The sequence below is a fragment of the Gopherus flavomarginatus genome, chromosome 1, assembly GCF_025201925.1.
Source record: "Gopherus flavomarginatus isolate rGopFla2 chromosome 1, rGopFla2.mat.asm, whole genome shotgun sequence".
Taxonomy (NCBI): domain Eukaryota; kingdom Metazoa; phylum Chordata; order Testudines; family Testudinidae; genus Gopherus; species Gopherus flavomarginatus.
Window position 1 is genome coordinate 231,816,873 of NC_066617.1, and position 21,989 is coordinate 231,838,861.

The 21,989-nt window shown below is 42.7% G+C and overlaps 1 protein-coding gene across 3 annotated transcripts in view; it reads left to right on the forward strand.

Annotated features, from left to right (window-relative positions):
• The window catches only part of LOC127056300 (ankyrin repeat and SOCS box protein 11-like), an 87,348-nt gene that overhangs the window by 38,836 nt on the left and 26,523 nt on the right, over positions 1 to 21,989 (forward strand). For 2 of the 3 annotated variants that reach the window (XM_050963964.1, XM_050963984.1), the window contains exon 7: positions 7,362 to 11,495. The exons of the other annotated variant lie outside the window; for it this stretch is intronic. In XM_050963964.1, coding sequence (XP_050819921.1) covers positions 7,362 to 7,486 — 125 coding nt within the window. In that variant the 3' untranslated portion in view covers positions 7,487 to 11,495. Of the gene's footprint in view, positions 1 to 7,361; positions 11,496 to 21,989 lie in introns of those variants that run through there. 3 annotated transcript variants of the gene reach the window in all.

A 21,989-nucleotide genomic window follows, 5' to 3' on the forward strand; every position in this document is an offset into this window, starting at 1 on the left:
CCTGCTGCATCCGCAGGTTTGGCCGATCGCGGCTCCCACTGGCCGTGGTTCACCGCTCCAGGCCAATGGGGGCTGCAGGAAGCGTTGCGGGCCAAGGGATGTGCTGGCTGCAGTAGTGTAGCGAGAGGGGGAGTAGGGCAGCGGCTGCTCCCCCACCGAGCACAAGTGGCACCTTTTTAATTTTACTCACCTGGGAGTGAAAAAAAACAAAGGCGCCACCCGCTGTGACGCTTTTACTGACAGGGTGGCACTCCAGGTCTTCGGCAGCACTTTGGTGGCGCCCTTCACTAGCTCCGGGTGTCTTCGGTGGCACTAAAGCTTCATCGCCGAAATGCTGCCGAAGTCCTATGGAGCAAGTGAAAGTCCCGCCGCCAAAATACCGCTGAAGACCCGGAGTGCCACCCCATTAGTAAAAGCGCCATAGCGGGTAGCACCTTTTTTTCCGCTCCCCCTGTTCCCTCCACCTGGCTACTTTCCTGGCTGGCCGCCCTTCCTGCCGCCCCCATTGGCCTGGAGCGGTGAACTGTGGCCAGTGGGAGCCACGATCGGCCAAACCTGCGGACGCGGTAGGTAAACAAACTGTGCCGGCCCGCCAGGGGCTTTCCCTGAACAAGTGATGGACCAGCTTTGAGAACCACTGCCCTGGAAGACCTCTGTGTACTCCCAGGGGTACGCATATGCTTGGTTGAGAACCACTGGAATAAAAGGCTTAGGGCATGTCTACTTTTACCTCTGGAGCGATCGATCCAGCAAGGGTCGATTTATCGCATCTAGTGAAGATGCAATAAATTGACTTCCGACCGCTCTCCCGTGGACTCCGATACTCCATCGGAACGAGAAGCGCAGGCGGAGTCGATGGGGAAACAGCAACAGTCGACCTACTACAGTGAAACACCGTGGTAAGTAGCTCTAAGTACATCAACTTCAGCTATGCTATTTTCATAACTGAAGTTGTGTAACTTCGACCGACTTAGCTCGCGCCCCCCTCTCCCGCAAGTGTAGACCAGGCCTTAGTGTCAATGAGAATTGGATCCTTTAAGAATCAATAAGATTAGAACATTGTCGTGCTTCTGTATCTCTACAGCATTTCATCCTGTAACAAGGTGACTTTTCTATGAACGAGGAACCTAATTTCTGTTGATTTCAATGACTAAAGATCACATCATTTAGAAGCTAATCTGAGACTTCAGAGATATGCTTAACCCAACAGGTATCCCTCCTATCACTATATTAAGTATCATAGAGGATTTAACAACCTTGGATTCCTTATACAATTGAAAAGCAGTTTTCTTTAATTCTTGTGCACTCTTCATACTATGCTCTGCCTTTCTTGTCATTTGTATGCAGTGTTGTTGTAAACCATACCTTTACCTCACTCACATTTCCTGTTTATTTTTTATGCCTCTATAGATCCATCCAGCACATTTTCCCATTGTCCAGAGTAGCTCATGTTATAAGCCACTCAAAGGCCTTTTTATTCTCTTAGATTGATTTTTGCATTCCTTGCTATATCCACATTGGTTTCTCTCTCTACTCTCACTAGTGCTTTCATGCAGGGAAGTGTAAAGTACACCTCCCTTCACTAGGTAGGCCCACTGCATCACGTGGGAGACAGATTCACCTCAAGGGAAGGGAAGTGGTGTTTATGAGAGCTTTTTTTTGCATTTTGCTTAGCTAGCACTGTCTACTTTTGAGACCCTGCTGGCCCCTTCCAACCTCTTCCAGCACACTGAAACTCAGACTGTGGCTCTTTAGCACTGCTCTGGTCTCTCCCTTGGCAGGGTTTCCAATGACGGGACCCAGGTAAGGATCTACTCTGGCTGAGGCCAGTGTAACTCCACAAGTGATTCTGGCCCTTAATGCATTTATCATCAATAAAAAAATACATCCACCTTACTTAGACTGGATGAAATTCACTGTACTCAGAGGGCCAGCAAAAGGCCTATCCATTGCTTAAGTCCCACTGAAGTCCAATTTTGACCACTTAAGTGCTTGGGCTTTGTTCTGGCTAACTGCACAGAAATGACTTTAACCCACTCATGAAACGAAATTTCCCACTTAATATCCTTCCCTCCCATTCCATTATTGGATTGGTTTCCACCCAGAGCTTCTATTAGTCATCCAAACCCATCACAGTTTAAACCTGATTATAAACCTGGTCACAGCACTTTTACATATATGGTTTGCAACATTTATACCTTTTGTCATAATATCTGCGTTTCTCTGAGCTAAATCAAGAGTTATCTTTATGGCTTGATTTATAGGCTGCACGAACAAGTACAATATTCATAAATCTGCTGCTCAATTTGTCTTTTCCATTAAATCTATCACAGTTTATGTCTGTGAAGAAAGGTCTCTCATTGCTATTAATTTCCCCACAAATCCTTTAATTTCCACTGTCAGCTATTCATCCTGTTCTTCCTTACAATTGGGTGCTCTGTAGAACATTTTAATTAATTTAATCTTGGCTCTCCACTTTTGAAAGATGAATAAATTCCAGACCTGGAAATAATCCAAACGTCCTATCTCTTTTGCTTTCAAACACTTCATTGCACCTTTACTTTGCCGCCCAAACATTTTCCCTAGAATCCTCTTTTCAAATGGAGGCACCACAGAAACTTCTTTTGAGCAATCTTCTTTCTACTGCCTATGTTTTCTGCTACATGTATTTAGATATTTTCCTTTACCCTTTTTTCCTTCCTTACCATTATATAATGACAATTTTTAATGTGAGAGATTTTCTTTCTTGCTTTGTTTGCTTACAGAGCTGCTTCCTTCTTCATCTCACGTGCCATTTATATGAGCTGTTTTTTCCTACATGTTTCTTCCCCGCTTTTCTGCCTGTTAATTTTTTTAATGGGACATTGTCAGCTTGTTTAGGACCACAAATTTATCTTTGTAATAGTTTCATTCTATGAAGCACCTTTGGAAGATTTGGAGCCATATTATTAAACATAGGTGTCTAAGTTGTGCTGGCAAAACATTTTTGTGACCAGGGCTGCCAGGGGGGCAAGTGGGGCAATTTGCCCCGGGTCCCAGGCCCCGCAGGGCCCCCCCACGAGAATATAGTATTCTATTGCAACTTTTTTGTTATGGAAGGGGCCCCTGAAATTGCTTTGTCCCAGGCCCTCTGAATCCTCTGGGCGGCCCTGCACCATGTGACATCTTGGTTAACACTCCTGGAATCTCCGGAGCTAACAGCATAAGCTACTACACTTTGACCTAAAGCGCCAACACTATCTAGCTGGGGTAGTAATGCTCATACACTCTGGGATCAGGCAGAAAGCGGGACCTGTAACACACGCATTAAAGGGTTACATTTGCATACCCACAAAAACAGGTATTGGGTGCATATGGGTGTTCAGGTACACAAATATATATTTGAACATACAATTGTGTACATGTGCTGTACATGCAAACACCTGACGAAGTACAGCCCACATTACCAGGGCATCTGAGCACCAAGCACTCCTCATTATGTTTATTCTCACCAGACTTCTCTGTGTTCTGCTATTAGCTAAGTAAGGCACATGACCACATTAGCTAAAAATCTGATACTCATGCACACCTTCATTGTTTTAAGATTTAGCTCAAGCCAGGAATCAGAAAAAGCTTTATTGTGCACACATGAAAATGCTTTTAGCACTCATAGCTTCAGAATTGCTAAGCCAGTTTCCATAAAACAACTCAAGTTTGAACAAAATCCATTCAAGCATTCCTGAATTACCCATGGACAACATTTCTAATGGGATAATGCAAGTTGTTTGTTTTGTTGTGACCACAGCTCAAAAATATCTGAAGGGAGTTTGCACAAACATTTAGTAGATTCCTAGACCAGCAGGGACCATTTAGTCTGATCTCCTCTGGGTCATAGAACTTTCCTAAAATAATTCCTACAGCAGATCTTTTAGAAAAACATCTAATCTTGATTTTAAAATTGCCATTGATGGAGAAACCACCATGACCCTTTGTAAGTTGTTCCAAGGGTTAATTACTCTCACAGTTAAAAATGCATGCCTTATTTCCAGTCTGTATTTGTCTAGCTTCAACTTCCATCCACTGAATTGTGTTGTACCTTTCTCTGCTAAATTGAAGAGCCCATTATTAAATATTTGTTCCCCATGTAGGTACTTATAGACTGTGATGAAATCACCCCTTAACCTTCCCTTCATTCAGCTTACTAGATTGAACTCCTTGACTCTATCACTATAAAGCAGAGGTGGGCAAACTATGGCCCGTGGGCCACATCCAGCCCACGGGACCATCCTGCCCAGCCCCCGAGCTCCTGACCCAGGAGGCTAGCCGTTGGCCCCTTCCCTACTGTCCCCTCTCCCCCCCAGCCTCAGCTAGCTCGCTCCATCGCCTGTGCAATGATCTGGGTGGGGGGGCTGTGAGCTCCTGCGGTAGCGCAGCTGCAGAGCCTGGCCTGACCTGGTCTCTGTGCTGAGTTGTGGTGGTAGCAAGGCCCGGCTTCAGCTTGGCGACGCGACTGTAGCACAGCCATCCACCAATGCTCCTGGCAGTGCGGTAAGGGGGCAGGGAGCAGGGGGGGTGGATAGAGGGCCTGGGAGTTTGAGGGGGTGGTCAGGGGGTGGGGTGTGGATAGGGGTTGGGTCGGTCGGGGGGGAACAGGGGGTTGAATGGGGGCAGGGGTCCGGGGGGGGCAGTCAGGAAGGATGGGGGTTGGATAGGGCGGTAGGGGGCAGTCAGGGGACAGGGAGAAGGGGTGGTTGGATGGGGCAGGGGTCCCAGGGTGGCAATCAGGAATGATAGGAGGGATTGTATGGGGCAGCAGGGGTCCCGGGGCGGTCAGGAGACAGGGAGTGGGTGTATGTGGATGGGGCAGGGGTGCCAGAGGGGCCATCAGGGAACAGGGGAGTTGGATGGGGCAGGATTCCCGAGGAGAGGGCATATAGGAGGTGGGGGCTGGGCCACAATCCCCTCCCCTAACTGGCCCTCCAAACAATTTACGAAACCCGATGCGGCCCTCAGGCCAAAAAGTTTGCCCGCCCCTGCTATAAAGCATGTTTTCTAATCCTTTAATCATTCTTGTGGCTTTTCTCTTCACCTTCTTCAATTTATCAGCATCTTTCTTGAATTGTGGACCCCAGAACTGGACACAAGATTCCAGCAGCGGTCACACCAGTGCCAAATATAGAGGTAAAATAACCTCTCTTCTCCTATGTGAGATTCCTCTGCATCCAAAGATCAGAGTAGCCCTTTTGGCCACAGCCTCAGACTGGGAATTCCTGTTCAGCTGGTTATCCACCATAGTTCTCAAATCTTTTTCAGTCACTGCTTCCCAGGATAGAGTCTCCCAGCATGTAAAGTATGGCTACATTCTTTGTTCATAAATGTATATCTATTAAAACACACATTGTTGCTTGTGCCCAGTCTACCAAGAAATCCAGATTGCTTTGTATCAGTGGCTTATCCTCTTCATTATTAACCACTCCCCAGTTTTTGTGTCATCTGAAAACTCTATCAGGGATGATTTATGTGTTTTTCCCAGTCATTAATAAAAACGTTAATTGCATATGGCCAAGAACCCATCCCTATGGGACTCCACTAGAAATACACCTGTTCGATGATGATTCTCCATTTACAATTACATTTTGAGTCCTCTCCATTAGCCAGCTTTTTAATCCATTTAACGTGTGCCATCTTAATTTTGTATCTTTCTAGTTTTTTAATCAAAATTTCATGTGAAACTAAGTCAAATGCCTTACATAAAACTATTACAATAACACTATTACTTGTAATGTCATAAACAAGATATCAAGTTAGTTTGACAGGATATATTTTCCATAATCCCATGTTGATTGCCATTAACTGTATTACCCTCCTTTAATTTATTAATCAGGTGTCATATCAGCTCCTCCATTATCTTGCCCAGATGTAACATCAGACTGACAGGCCTATAACTTCCTGGGTCATCCAGTTTACTGTTTTTAAATATTGGCACAACACTAGCTTTCTTCCAGTCTTCTGGAACTCCATGGTGTTCCAAGATTTACTGAAAATCAGTATTAATTGTCCAGCAAGCTCCTTAGCCAGCTTTTTAAAAAATTTTGGACGCAAGTTATCTGGACCTGCTGATTTAAAAATGTCCGAGTTTATTACCTGCAGTTTAACATCCTCCTGAGATACTAGTGGAATGGATAGAATGATATCACATGCTATGCCTATATTATCTGTTTTTTCCCAAATACAGAACAGATTTTTATCGAGCATTTATGCCTTTTCTGCATTCTCATTGTGATAATTCTACCATCTAGTAATGGACCATTACCATTGTTAGGATTCTTTTTGTTTCTAATATACCTGTACTTAAAAAACTCCTTCGTATTGTCCTTAACTCTGGTGGTCATAGATTTCTCCTTGTATCCCTTTGGTTCCCCTGTGAATTTTCTACAATTCCCAACTTTCGATTTATAATAATTAATATCAGCTTCCCTTTTCTTCCATTTGTTATATATTATTATTTTATTTTTTTAGCTGCCTTTTCTTCTCCACTAAACTAGGACAGTTTTTTAACCAATACGGCCTTCTTCCTCAATTGTGACTTTTTGAGCAGCTAGTAAAGTTTTCTTAAGCAATTCCCAATTATGATTCACATTTTTTTATTGAGTTATTCCTCCCGGTTGATTTGGCTTCTAATTGTTTTCAGCTTTGTGAAATTGGCCTTTTCAAAGCAACAATTATAAATATCACTGGTGTGGACTTTATTGTTTGCAAATTATAAATGTGATCATGTCATGGTCACCTGTAATAAATTACCAATAATTTTTAGTTCTGTGATCAGTTCTTATGTATCTGTCAAAATGAGGTCTAAAATAGAATTTCCCTATGTTGGATGCAACACTTTTTGAGTTAGAAAATTGTCATATATACTATTTATAAATCCCAAGGATGTTTTAGTACTGGCAGCATGAGACCTCCAGCATATGTCACTCAAATTGAAGTCCCTGGATGATCACACAGCTTAGAAAACTTCCTCCCATGGGGAATTTGTTTAAGAAAGTTATGAGCAACTTCAAAAAAGTTTATAAGGAGCATTGCATTCCAGCCTTGGATCAGATCCTCAGCTGGTATATATTGGCATAGTACAGGGATCGGCAACCTTTAGCACGCGGCCCGGTCAGGGAAATCTGCTGGCAGACTGGGGCAGTTTGTTTACCTGCAGCATCTGCAGGTTCGGCCGATTGCGGCTCCCACTGGCCGTGGTTCACAGTTCCAGGCCAATGGGGGCTGCAGGAAGCAGCACAGGCCGAAGGATCTGCTGGCTGCTGCTTCCCACAGCCCCCATTGGCCTTCATGTTTACGGGTTTTGAGTTTATGGGTTTTTCCTTCTTTTCCAGGTCCTGCCAGCCTTGCCCAGCTGTGTCGGCTGTGTATCAGGAAGTGTTTGGGTCGCTCATCTCTTTATGTAGTCCACAAGCTGAATCTTCCTGAGCCACTTGAGAAATTTCTCTTATATCGATAGTTCTATGACTGTCTATAAGATGATTGCCAGGAGAAAAACAAAATGGCTGTTTATCACAAAGATATTAAACTGAAGTGAAAAACAAAGACATCATTTACTGCTTACTATAGGTACCAAACTACTTAGCTGCTGACATAACAATACTCCCTGACACAATACTCCTGTATCGTGTAACCATTGGAAACTGCTTTGTAGCACAGTGCATGTTACTATGGAAATGATATCCTCACACTTTAGTCTTAAATCCACTGATGTTAGATAAGAGGCTGAAATACGCAAACAGCAGATTGTACAGCTGTGTATAAGTATACACCCAAACAGCTGATTGTATGGGTATGTGTGTGTGTTTCGGGAGGGGGGGTTATGCACAAACAGTTGACTGTGCAGGTATATGTATGTGTGGTATACAAGCCACCTTAAGTATGATTTAATGAAGTCAACTACTGTATAGAAATCTGATGCTAGAGAAGTTTAAATTAAGCCAAAAGAAATAATTTGTTTTCTCCTCTTTTTCCTTTCAAATGCAGCAAAAAGTCTGCATGAATCCTGAACTTTTGAGAGTTCATGAAATAGATCCTTACATGAAAATATTAAAGGGGAATGGAGCCCCTCATTGTCAGTCTGTGTGGAAATATCTGGGGGGTGATAGGTTCCTTCCTTCTCTCATTCCCACTTTATTTGGCTTTGTGAAAGGACTCTGGAACTTTTTTATGGCTTTAGCCTTCACATTATTAGTTGAAAAGCCTATGGACTGTCATGGAGTGAACAGAAGGTCATAAAGAGCCAGAGCTATCAGACTGTAGCAAGTGGAGATCCTGGGATTAATAGTATAATAGTATACTTCAAGGTTTGTTCTGTTTTTTCCAGAGGTTGGCTGGCTAATGGAAGGAGTGTGTCTTCAGTCTCAGGCCTTTGATACAGTTTTGTCATAAGCAGGGGGGTAGTGATGGCTCATTTAGATTCAACAAAGCTGAAAAGGGATTCCAGCTTCATTTTGTTATCCCGATCTCTTAAGGGGTTGAGGAACAAATACATTTTCAACCTGTGAATGAACAGTTTTCAATATAAGTCATAAAGGAAGATAAAAAGAAATAACTTGAGAAATAGGCATGGTCTAGTGTGAATGTGGGACCGAAAGCCAGGAACTTCTGAGCTCTGACCCTTGCTCTGACAGCAGCAATGTCTCTGGCTTTGGGCTAGTCACTTAACCTCTCCGCTACAGTTTTGCTATCTGTAAAATGAAAGTAATTGTTCTCCCTCACATTGTTATGACAGTTCAGCATATGGAAGATGAAAAGTGCTAGGTATTACTATTTCCCTCCGAGATCAAGCAGAACAGACCTGTGGTGTCACAACTGAAGTTAAATGCATTTTCCTGCCTCTGAAAATAGCCTGTGTTTGCACAGGTGGGATGTTCTTTCCATTGCCATTAACAGCAAGAACCATTCTAAAGGGGCAGCAAAGTCTTCACTGAATATAAGCATTTCATCATATGGTACAGGACATATGCCAGAGTTGGATTAGCATTTGGAACTGTGTATCCTCAAAATCTCAGGAACCTATCAAAACCTGAAAAGATTTGTGTTCATTTTCAGTCACTCAATGTCATTATCCTTATCTTTATCTAATCTGCCATATTTTAGAGCATCAGTCCTAGTTTCTAGGTGACATCTGGTATCTTAACAGAGAGGCAGACACTCAGCTGATATAATTGATCACAACGTCTCTGAAATCAGGTGAGCTAAGACAATCTACCTGAGCTGAGAATCTGCTCCAGAGTGTATAATATACAATTGTTTTCCTTATACATGCAACAATTAATACAATATGTAATTTACATGGGATTTTAAATTTTAAAAGAATTTATATTCCTTAAAGGAATGGAAATCCCATGTAGCAACTCTGGAAGGTATGTATTCTGGAGTGGCAGTAGCTGCTCCATAGTTATAGTTGAACCTAGCTTCCCATCATCAGATCAGTTTTCAACCCTTATCTCAACTTTCCTCCAAAACAGTATTCTTCCTGAAATTTCACATGGCACATCTTTGTTTCTGGGTAGAGGTTTTTGAGAAGTTTGATTTAAAAAAAAATCAGAAAACAAGAGTTAAAGTTATGGTGTCTTGAAATTGTATTAGAAGTTCACCTGATATGTTGTCCAATTTTTTTTGCTGCAATTCCATTGCCTCGCCTAAAAATGCCACAAGTGTTTTTGTTGACTTTATTTTGCTTTGGGACAATTTTCAGAAGTATTGCTTATGACATGGTAGGAGGTGGTCTTTCAATTTCTCTCTCTCCAATATCGCTTATATCATCTACCCAAATCAGCTGTGTGGGTGAACCATCTTTTTCACAGGAACATGTAACATCTATGTACGTCTGTGCTGTAATGTCTAGTGGTCTGATATCCTTTTTTTCTAATAGCAGCCAATACCAGCTGCTTCAGGGAAAGGTGCAACAAATCCCACAATGGACAATTATGTAATCTCTTGCCCCTAGGGAAAGTTTCTTTCTAATCACTGGCAGTTAGTGTTTGCCTTATGCTTTGTAGTGTGAAGTGGGATTGTGGAAGTTCTTCCATATCATGATCTGATCATTTTTGGGGCAGGACAAAGTGGGTGAGGTCATATCTTTTATTAGACCAACATCTGTTGGTGGGAGAGAAAAGCTGTTGAGCTTATATACGGAGCTTGTTTTCAGTTGAAGTTGGTCCAATAAAAGATATTACCTCCCCTATCTTGTCCCCACCTATTAAAAATAGTTATGTGGTAAATTAGCCAGTTTATACTGTTTATTTCTTTTCTCAGAGATGAACAATATTGACATCTGGTACTGTGTTAACGAATCAGATCTCCTATGCAAATAAGCGTGCCCCAGTTGGCTAGGAGTGAGTACAGGGAAAACTTGCTTACCTCTGAGCTACTAAATTCACATATACAAATTCCTGCTTTCTGAGTGGCTTGTCAGTGGCAAACATTATCTTTTTATGGGTCAGGAAGTAAAACTCCCTGTATGAATCTTTGTTTAAGAGGGAAAAACTGATATACTCTTGAAATGTGTGGGTATAATTGAGAGGCTGTCAGGTATTTCCTTGGAAGACATTCCATGTGTAAATATGGCAGTATATATTGCACATTGGCTTCATATACAGAGATCAGCATTCCCTTCTCAAGTTAACTAGTCTTCCTGTTCATGTAAAATTAAGTTGATATCTGTTTATTATTCAACTGTTCACCATTATATGGTTCTTTCTTTCTATGTGTTCATATAGGACTGGATTCAGTTGGGATTTACACTGGTTTCCACTGTGAAAAAACAAAGTACAGGGCCTGGCTGCAAAAAGGTCTACTGTGGAACGGTGTGGGAGGGGGAAAGTCCCTCTGTCTTCTCCTCTTTCTCCAGATCCTTCCTCTGTGTAAATTGCTAGCATACTCCAGAAAATGGATGGTGATTGCCCAGAAGAAAGCATGGCCCAGACATCTAGGGCATATGCTGACTCAGTGCATTGCCTTCAGAGTGGCCACTGGAATGGAACCCCTGCCACAATTATTGTTGTCCCTCCCCCCAGTACAAATCCTAAGGGAGGGCAGGTGGCAGTGCCACTAAGGGCCTCCACTGGGAAAATCTTGTTGGAGCACAGAGGGATCAGCTGGCACAGGGAGGAATAATTTATACCTATGTGCACCACAGTGGTTGAATCTGGTCCATCCACCACAAAAGCCTTGTTATCCCAGTTTTCAGTGGGCAGTCCTGTATCTGACAGGGCTGTTGAAAGACTCTCAATATCTATGGTGTGATGCTGTGTCACAATGTGGCAGGATGCCAAGATTACAAAGCCTCATAATAAAATTAATTTATAAGCAAACTTTTAGGTGACCATCTGAAAAGACAACTGAACCATCTATCTGGCTAACAGTTTATGATGTCTTTGTGTGTGTTTTCTTTTGGAAATAGGGTTTTTTTTTCTTTGCATAAACTCATTGCTCCTCATTGTGATTTTTTTAAAACATTCTGCAGCAGATGTGTAATATCTAATAGAGTTAATTCCACAAAGAACTGTTTGTCTGGTTTTATTTTTATTTCTGGAAATTACCTTTATCCTTAAGCTTCTCAACCCTTGTTGAAACTCATTGTGGTGGGAGGGAAGGAAATTATATTAATATTATAATTTAGCAATTGAAAAACTTCTTGAACAAATGACATCCAGAATGACTTGGGAAGGGGAAGGAAATGTCACTTAGAGATTCAATAATTATCATAAAATTCAGGGAGACAGAGAGGATTTTTGCTACCATCTTGTTTAATGAGTGAGTTGAACCTACTGAATATACAATTCAGCAAACCAGTATGAATAACACGTCCGTGTGCTAACACTCAGTAAGTTTTAGTGTACATGGAGATTTTCACTGATGAAATATTTATCAGTGAAATTCCTATAGAATCACATTTTTAGTCAGCCTCAGCATTTTTCCTTCACTGCAGCTGGAGGAGGTGCCATCCATGATGCAAAGGTGCTCAGAAAAGTAGATCTTTCATCTCTCACCGCAGTCTCAGGAATTATGTTCTACAAGTTTGGGTCACCAGAAGGTCTAAAAGAGAAGCAATGCCCTGAGAGAAGTGTCCTTACGAACAAAACAGAGGCCAGGGAAATCTGTAAGACAGCCATTTAAAAAAAATTGAGTGGATTCAGTGTTCAAAGGACTTAATAACTCTGGCTTGAGTATAACAAAGGTTGTCAGTGTCCAAGCTTCTGTATGCTGCTCTGCCAAGTCACATCACTCAGTTGTGACCTGCAACGCCACTGCTGTGTCAGCCATGGGCCTCTCTTTATTAACATTCACTTAACCTGCTGCAAATTAGTTTATGAATGGGCTGGAGTATTGAAAATTGCACTTAGTTACAGTTTCTATATTAATTATACACTAAAAGCTCATTTCAATTTAGTCTAATTGAGCAGTTAAGCAAGCTGAGTCAAACAGTAACCTTGCACCCTGTTCTCCTCTCAGTGTAAATCAGAAGCTTTCTGTTAGAGCAGTTATTAGCGCCAGAGCATCATGATAGCAGTTAATTTTCCCTCATGTTGGAAGGATTAATATATGAAGGTACTATCAGATTACAGCAACCGGGAATGGAGTACTATATAAATTATTGTTAATATTATATTATTGGTTGAGAGCAGACCTTGGAACAGAAGACAGAGAAGATGTAGTGATGAAAACATCCAATACTTTAATGAAAAAAGAATGATCAATTGCTATGTTTAGGGCACAAGTGTTCCAATTTAGTTGTAATAGAATGTACCTAATATTCAGATTGATCTTTATGAATTAGTTGCTACTGCATGTAGGTCACGCTAAAACACTAAAATCAGAGGAGCTACTGTACACTTTCATGATCTCCCAGTCTTACTCAACGTGAGATGGAATATTTTTCAGGTCACTGGCCCAGCAGGCATATTTCTTTGCTTTCTATTTGTATCTCATTATCCTGCAGAGAGATGTCTGTTTTTAGCAGTTTCTAAAGGTTAGTTTCCTGCTGTCTGCAGCCTGAGATATGTACGAAGATATATTGTCTTAAGTTTTTCTCAGAAGCTTTGTGCCTTTAATCAGTGAATACCTGTCACAGAATAATCAGCCCCAAATACCCAGATTGGCTCCTTATTAGTGAGTGAGATCATTCTGATTTGTTACTGCCATTCTTAACATCACTACAGATTCAGAGCTGACAATACACTTAACACTGAAATAACTGCACCTGGTTAATGCCTGACATTTGTCAATCATATTTTTGTGTCAAGGGTTTGGCAAGTCATTCAACAGAAATTTTTCTATAAAAAAATCTCATTAATTAATATATATATATATATCAGTTTGTTCCCAAAGGAATAATACCTAGCACGTAAATAACTGGAGTCTATTTAAATAAAGCAAGAAATTCCACTCTGATACTGATGCAGATTCTCTTTCTTGCTTCAGATAAATGGATTCTACTTTGTTCCCATCTGCTCAGAGCTGGCAGACATTGGTAGGAATGTCTAATTTCCTCCATGGGGGTGTTTAAGGAACTGGCTGCTCAGCTGACATTAATGAAGAATTTAATGCAGAAAGCAGCTCATAAATCCAATGCAAAAAATGCACTTGCCTGCTATTTGAATATTGTTTGTAAATGAAAAATATCTACTCTTAGCCCTCTTGCTATTGGTTTGGGGGGAAATAGCTTTTGCTGCTGACTCAGATCACTTGCTGGTTTTCTTGTTCTCCTTAGTGTTATAGGCTAATGAGTAAAACAAGGCTAAATCCTTGGGACATTTTAACAGAAAATTCTTTTATTATGGTAACTTTATCTTAACCTATCCAAAAGGGACAAAAATGATGTACAACCTGAGGGGTTGTTCCACACACAGATCAAAGGTGTCTTCCCCACAGCCCACATTACAAAATAAAATATAAAACATGTCTATACTTTCAAAGGCAAGTAATGATTTTTGAGGCCTCAGTTTTTATGTGCTTAGCCAGAAATGCTTTACAGGGACCTGCTTTTCAGGGAGTTCGTGCTTAGCACTTCTGAAGAACAAACCCCTTAAAGAAGTCTGTAATTGGACACTGAAAATTTAGGCCTCTGGGTTTACTTGTCTACTCCTTCCAGTACCTATTCCAGAAACTTCTCTGACAGTGTCATAATTTCTAGTATGGTCAGACAGCCATGTGAGTAGGGTCACCAGTTGCCCTGATTTATAGGGACAATCTTGATATTCTGGGCTTTTCTTATATAGGTGCCTATTACTCTACACTCTCATCCCGATTTTTCACACTTGCTATCTGATCGCCCTATCTGTGAGGGGGCTGAAGCCTCAATACATCAGAAACCTAGCATGAGTCCAGGGATGTATAGTTTGAAGCACAACTCTTTGTATTCGATACGTACCAAAAATGACTCCTACAGGCTCTGAACATGCAGAACCTGACTCAGTGTGTGTGTGTGTCTGTATGATGGGGTTTACAAACCCCACACTGGTGAGCAAGGGGGTAAGGGACAGCTCTGGACCCAGCCAGCCCCACCCAGCCACATCTGCAGAGCCTAAACAGGGCTTTAAAAAGAGGAGCAGAGCAGCTCAGGAGGTTCAGGCCATGGAAGGGAACAGACAGCTGCCCTGAACTCTGAGGGTAAAAGTACTGCCCAGGAACTCCTTACCTGAGGCCTCACTTCATGGACCATTGAAGACCCTATGAAGAAGAGAGGAGTGACTGAGCTTGCATGTCAGAGACTGGAGAGAAGTGACTTACTCTGATGCAACTAACAGGGATGGGGTAGGAAGTGGTCCGGGGAGGGCAGTGGTTTAGCACCCTAAGGGGCCGAGTGAGCTGCCCACCACTGGGATCTGGATTGGAGCTTAATGGAGAGGGTGAGCCCAGGCTCTCCTACCCACTCCCAGAAGATAATGCACCACCAGGGGCCTTGAGAGAGGCCTGCTGGAATACTCCTTGATTATTTGAAATCCCAGTCCCTACTACCCCTGTGCAGGAGTGGAGGACTGGAAGCCCCTGGGGTGGGGGTGCTGCAGGGAAAGACTGAATTCAAATGGGAAGGCAACCTGCCACCCCCTTCCTGACCAATACACAGCACTGTCTGTGATGATGCACCTTTTCCAGTCTATCTTATGTGTCAGAGACCCCTCACAATGGGAGTGCTTTGGCGTTGCACGACTAACTTTAAAGAGAGAATACCACATTACGCTATAGTCAGTCTAACTTCCTCTAGGTCTTTTCTGGTATTTTTTAAGGAAAGAAGTGTGTGTGCGTGTAAAAATATATCCACCATTTCCCATCATGCCTTGCCAGAAGCTAGGGCTACAACTGTGTGTCACAATAGATTACAGTTCCCATTCTGCCCTGCTCTCCTGGGTATCAGTGAGACAAAGCCCAAAGGTTACCAAAAATCAATATTGTCTCCCACTGCTGAGTGAGAGGTGAGTTCCAGGTAGGGTGACCAGATAGCAAGTGTGAAAAATCAAGATGGGGGTGGGGAGGTAATAGGAGCACATATTAAAAAAAAAGCCCCAAATATTGGGATTGTTCCTATAAAATTGGGACATCTGGTCACCCTAGTTCCAGCTGACCCTGTTCATGGAGCTTTGGCCTTGGGCCTTCAGCTGTACGTCAGCAGATCAGGCAGTCTTGCATCACCTTATATCAATTTCCCAAGATCACTTCCTTCCCCTCAGTCACACCACCTTCCTGCCTTGACAGACAGATGTTCTTATAGGCAATCCTGGAAATAGGTGGTACTTGCCCAGGAAGATTCCCCTCATTCAAGGCCTCTATACTCATTACACTCAGAGACAGAGAGACTGCCTGGCTTAGGAGACGACACAGTGGTCTCTGGTGATGTAGAGGATCCACCATAGCCCAAAGGCTCCTCTTTGGGGAGCTCTGCTGAGTGGTGTGACCAGAGCTGACTCCAGCTTTTTTGCCACGCCAAGCAGCGAAGAGGAAAAAAAAAATACCACGATTGGTGGCACTTTGGCAGCTGCTCTACCGTGCCACTTCATTCTTCGGCAGCAATTCGGCGGACGGTCCTTCCCTCCGAGAGGGACTGAGGGACCCACTGCCAAATTGCCACCAAAGAGCCCGACGTGCCGCCCCCTTCCATGGGCCACCCCAAGCACCAGCTTGCTGTGTTGGTGCCTGGAGCTGGCCCTGGGTGTGACTCACAGGTTGGGCTGTGGGAATACACATGGAGCAAGACTTGGGGAGGTGAGTGACACTTGGCAAAGCTGGCTCCACTGACCTCAGTGGATGTGTATTTGCTTGCAGTATATTGAAGTTTGTTCCATTGTGTTTGTGTGCATGTCTCATAAATATGGTCTGGACAAAATTTTTCCATCAAAATATTTTGATTAGGGCTGTTGATTAATCGCAGTTAACAAATGCGATTAACTCAAAAAAAATTAATCACGATTAATTGCACTGTTAAACTATAGAATACCAATTGAAATGTATTAAATATTTTTGAGTATTTTTCTACATTTTCAAATATATTGATTTCAATTACAACATAGAATACAAAGTGTACGCTGTTCACTTTATATTATTTTTATTACAAATATTTGCACTGTAAAAATTATAAACAAAAGAAATAGTATTTTTCAATTCACCTCATACAAGTACTGTAATGCAATCTCTTTATAATGAAATTGCAATTTACAAAAGTAATTATTTTTGTTACATAACTGCACTCAAAAACAAAACAATGTAAAATTTTAGTGCCTACAAGTTGACTCAGTCCTACTTCTTGTTCAGCTAATCGCTAAGAGAAACAAGTTTGTTTACATTTATGGGAGATAATGCTGCCTACTTCTTAATTATGTCATCTGAAAGTTAGAACAGGTGTTTGCATGGCACTGTTGTAGCTGGCATCACAAGATATTTATGTGCCAGAATGCTAAAGATTCATATGCCTCTTCATGCTTCGGCCATTGTTCCAGAGGACATGCTTCCATGCTGATGACGGTCGTTAAAAATATAATGTGTTAATTAAATTTGTAACTGAACTCCTTGGGGGAGAATTGTATGTCCTCTGCTCTGTTTTACCCACATTCTGCCATATATTTCATGTTATAGCAGTCTTGGATGACGACTCAGCACATGTTATTCGTTTTAAGAACACTTTGACTGCAATTTTAATGATAGGGATCCTGTGTGGATTGAAAAAAAGACCCCAGTGAGGCCAGTCAGGTTAATAAATTGAGAAGGATTTGGCATCAAATGATGAAAAGCAAAGTTTTACAACACCCTCTGCAGTGGGGATACACAGTAATTGCACAAATGCCACAAAAAATGTTGCAATGTTTAGTGTGAAGATCTCATGCTACGTGAGTCTTGCTGACTGGAGAAACTGTAGCTTCTATGCAATGAACTTTAAGACACAGATCTAGGTCCCTTTGAACTCAAAAGGTGTTTTCTATTGACTTCACTAAAGTCAGGATTTGGTTCTAATTAAGTGAAGTTAGCGCTGTTTTTTTGGTTTAAACTGAGATTCTCCTTCCCTGAAAGCAACAAACCTGTGTAGGGCAAACAGTAACTGGATGCGGACTTCTGTTCACTCCCCCAGTTAGAGCACAGTGGGCGTAAACTCTAATAGGAAGAGAGGATGTTTACAGAGGGAAGTTTCTGTGAGCCAGAGTGAGGGGGAGCTGCTGCTGGTGCTTCAGAGGAACAGACAGCACAGGAAGGTATTTAAAAACAACAGCAACCAAGAAAGAGATTTTATTGGTGGCTAAGGACAACTAGAGGATAAGGCCTTTTTGTCCCTGTGAGATCTGACAAGATTCTGAACCTTTTAAGAAGGGCAGAGCCTGCTCAGCATTTTGTTGGGAGCCCGCAGAGGAAAACATGCATACTGCAGGAAGGTGGCATTGATGATTTCAGTACATGACATTTTTTTCCCTCTGAGTCAGTGTTGGATCAGTGCCCCAGCTTAGTATTTAGAAAGACTGTGCTATTGGTGCAAAACCACCATGCCGAGTACATGTCGTTATTAAAGATTCCATGACATAGTTTTTACAGGAGTGATGGCCCTTATGTGCTGGTCAAATTCTAAGTTGGGCAACTGTATTCTGCTTGTTTAAATTATCCCTTCATCTGAAGTTCTTCCTCCCTTTCTGTTGAAGACTGTTTCATAGTATTGCTATGCATTAGCTATCACAGAATGGGTGAATGAGACAAAAATATTGCCATGAATATTCATTCAGCCTGAACTATGAATTTCATCCATGTTAACACTACTCTTTATGACTGTATATATACTTGGACAAGTCGAATTTTGTTCTTGCATGCTTGAAATATTCATCAAAAGTGAATTTTGAATTCGCTTGCAGCAAACATTTGTACCAGAAACCTGATAATCAGTGTTATGCACATCCAGTCAGAAAACAGAAATAAAACTACAGTAGAACCTTAGAGTTACGAACACCAGAGTTACGAGCTGACCAGCAGGGCCGTCCACAGGGTGGGGGACGGGGCAAGTGGAGCAATTTGCTCCAGGCCCTGGGCCTGGTAGGGGCCCCCTCGAGAATTCTCCAGCCCCGGCCCTGGTCCTGCCTTCCCCTAGCCACCGCTTCCAGGAGGGGTCCTGGATAGAACTAAAGCGGCGTGGCTGGGGCGAGGCCTGAGCTCATCCCCGCTCGGAGACGCATGGTAATGGGGTGGGGCTCTGGGCTGACTGGCAGGAACTTAGGCCCCGCTGGAGCCACGCCGCTGCAACGCTGTCCAGGGCCTCCTGGATGCGGTGCGCTGAGGCTGCGGGAGAGGGGGTAGACGGTGGTAAGTAGCATGGCAGGGGGCTGGGGTCGAGAGGGCTGGATAAGACGCAGGGAGTCCCGGGGACAGTCAGGGGACAGGGAGGGGGCAGATGTTCTAGGGGGGCGGTCAGAGGATGGGGAATGGGCAGTTGGATCATGGGTGTTCCAGGGGTCTGTTAGGACGCGGAGAGGGTGGGTGGGGTGGATAGGGGTTGGGGCAGTCAGGGGACAGGGAATGGGGGGAGTTGGGAGGGGCTGGGTCCCGGGGTGGTGGTTGGGGATGAGGTCTTGAGAGGGTGGTGAGGGGACAAGGAGCAGGATGGGTTGGGGATTCTAAGGGGAGCAGTCGGGGGGCAGGAAGTGGATGGGGGTTGGATAGGGAACAGGGCCAAGCTAATTGGGAGGCACAGCCTTCCCTACCCTAAAGCTCATTCAGCAGTTTGAGGCTTGTAGACAGCTATTTAACACAAAGAGCCAAGCTGTTATCTTTTCCATGGGGGAGGGATCACATGAGAAGAGCAATATCCTACACCACCTACCTCTTTCCCAACCCTACCAAGGGAGACCCCCCTCCCCTGCATTTCCTGAGGCTCCAGAGGGGTTAATTCAGTGGTTCTCAAACTTTGGTACTGGTGACTCCTTTCACATAGCAAACCTCTGAGTGTGACCCCCCCCTTATACATTAAAAACACTTTTTTTATATATTTAACACTATTATAAATGCTGGAGGCAAAGCAGGGTTTGAGGTAGAGGCTGACTGTTTATGACCCCTAGTAATAACCTTGTGACCCCCTGAGGGGTCCCAACCCCCAGTTTGAGAACCCCTGGGTTAATTTAATTTTACCACCCTGTGTCCTTTCACATGCATGTGCTATTTTGAGCATTTCAGTTTTCACAACATAGGCTCATCCCAGATTCTGGAACAAGCTTAAATGCTCAGTTTGTGGAGTATGTACATAAGCTATACTAAAGACAAACCCACAATAACCATCTCCAATTTGTGAGGGACCCTGTGGAGCCAGTCTCTAGGAAACAGATACATTCATGGAGGTTAAGTCCATTAATGGCTATTAGCCAGGATGGGTTAGGAACTGTGTCCCTAGCCTCTGTTTGTCAGAGGATGGAGATGGATGGCAGGAGAGAGATCTCTGGATCATTACCTGTTAGGTTCACTCCCTCTGGGGCACTTGGCATTGGCCACTGTTGGTAGACAGGATTCTGGGCTGGATGGACCTTTGGTCTGACCCAGAATGGCCATTCTTATGTTCTTATGTTCTAACCTAAAGAACCCAAAGTTATGGAGACAGATATGAGTCAAGGAAGCCAGCAGAGTATCAGAAACCTGGAAAAATCTCTGACTGGATGGGCTCAGACATTTGGTCACAAGCTAAGGTGGTTCAAAAGTTTTGGATTTTTTTTATGCAGAATTTTTTTATTGTTTCTTTAAGCAGTCAAACACAGCAACCAGCAAATATTTGGCCACACACTTCTGAAACCCCAAACCATGTTCAGGTTTTGGCAGACTAATTTCAGCTTTTCAATTAAAAAAACAACAAATTTTGAAAGAAAGAAGACTTTGTCCGTGACTTTTTTTCTGCTTTTTAAAAGTCCCCAGTTTTGGATCCAAAGACAGAAAATATTTGTCCAACCCTTTTAATGAACTTTAGTGCCTTTTAGCACTAGCTGATGCTGAGAACCAGTGATACTTTGTAAAAGTGATTTGAAAAGAAGTTTTCTCAAAACTGGGTTTGTGCTGAGATGCCGAAGGTTTTTAAATGTTTATTTTTCCCAGGGCTGCTTGGGGTGGGTGGGCAATTTGCCTCAGTCCCCCCAGGGGCCCCCACAAGAATATAGTATTCTATAGTATTGCAACTTTTTTTTATGGAAGTGGCCCCTGAAATTACTTTGCCCCAGACCCCTTGAATCCTCTGAGTGGCCCTGCTGACCAGTCAATCCCATATACCTCTTTTGGAACTGGAAGTACGCAATCAGTCAGCAGCAGAGCCAAACAAAAAAACAAAAACAAAAAAAGCCCAGAACTGTGTTAAAAGTAAAAAAATAAATAAAGGGAAAGCAGCATTTTTCTTCTGCATAGTAAGCTTTCAAAGTCAATTAAGTCAATGTTCAGTTGCAAACTTTTGCAAGAACAACCATAACGTTTTGTTCAGAGTTATGAACATTTCAGAGTTACAAACAAGCTCCATTCCCGAGGTGTTCATAACTCGGAGGTTCTACTCTATGTGTCTTCTCTGACCAATAGCAACTAGCACACTGAGCTCAGCTTTCAATTACTGAATAGCCAGGGAGACAGTAAATGGAATTAGTGAAAAAAATCATTGATTAGTTTGGAATAATTAATAAATTTGGAAAAAAAATGTGATTGGCTTGTGGATATTCTCTGAAGAGAAAAAGAAGGAAAATTTATTGAATAAATTGTTATTTGCTACCTATTTGCTCCAACTTTATGGGGCACTGTTGAGCAGCTGCTGTGTTTATATAGGGATGCCTGTTGTTGGGTGGTGGTGGAGATGATTTCTGCAGATAGCCAAGCTGATATAAAACTTTAGGACCCTTCAGGATGAAGGGTGCTATATAAATGAAAAATAGCAGTGTAATGACTGAAAAGTCTGGTGTGTATGTGTATAAGCTCTGCTTCTGGTTTGGCTCTGAAGTTATATAGAGTTTAGCCTGACTTCTGGGTTTATATTTACGACTGTTGCCCTGATGGTAGCACTTGAGATATTTCTATCATAAAGACTTTGCAAGAAGCACATTAAATTAACAGGAGCTTCTCTCCTATACTCTGCGTCTGACAAGAGACTTTGAGCTTGTCTACATTGCAATCCAAGGTGTGATTGCTAGCATGGCTAAAAATAGCAATGTAGAAGGGATGGTGGGGTGTCATCAAAGGTACCTACTTGCATTGCTGAAACCTGTGCAGAGACAGCTATACTACTTTTAGTCAGGCTAGCACAGGCAGGTAAGGCTAGCGTGGGTATGTCTAACCAAGCTGCAACCACCAGTTGCATTGTAGACATACCCTTGGGGTGGACTCTGCTCAATTGCCTAAACTTTGGCTTGTATTAGTCTTATTCTACTGCTTGGGGGAAAAAGAAATTTAGTTTTGTAGCTTGTGTTTCTTCTCCTTCAGCTGGACTCAGCTATGTATGTACTTATCAAATACAACTACCCTGAGTTGCACCCGTG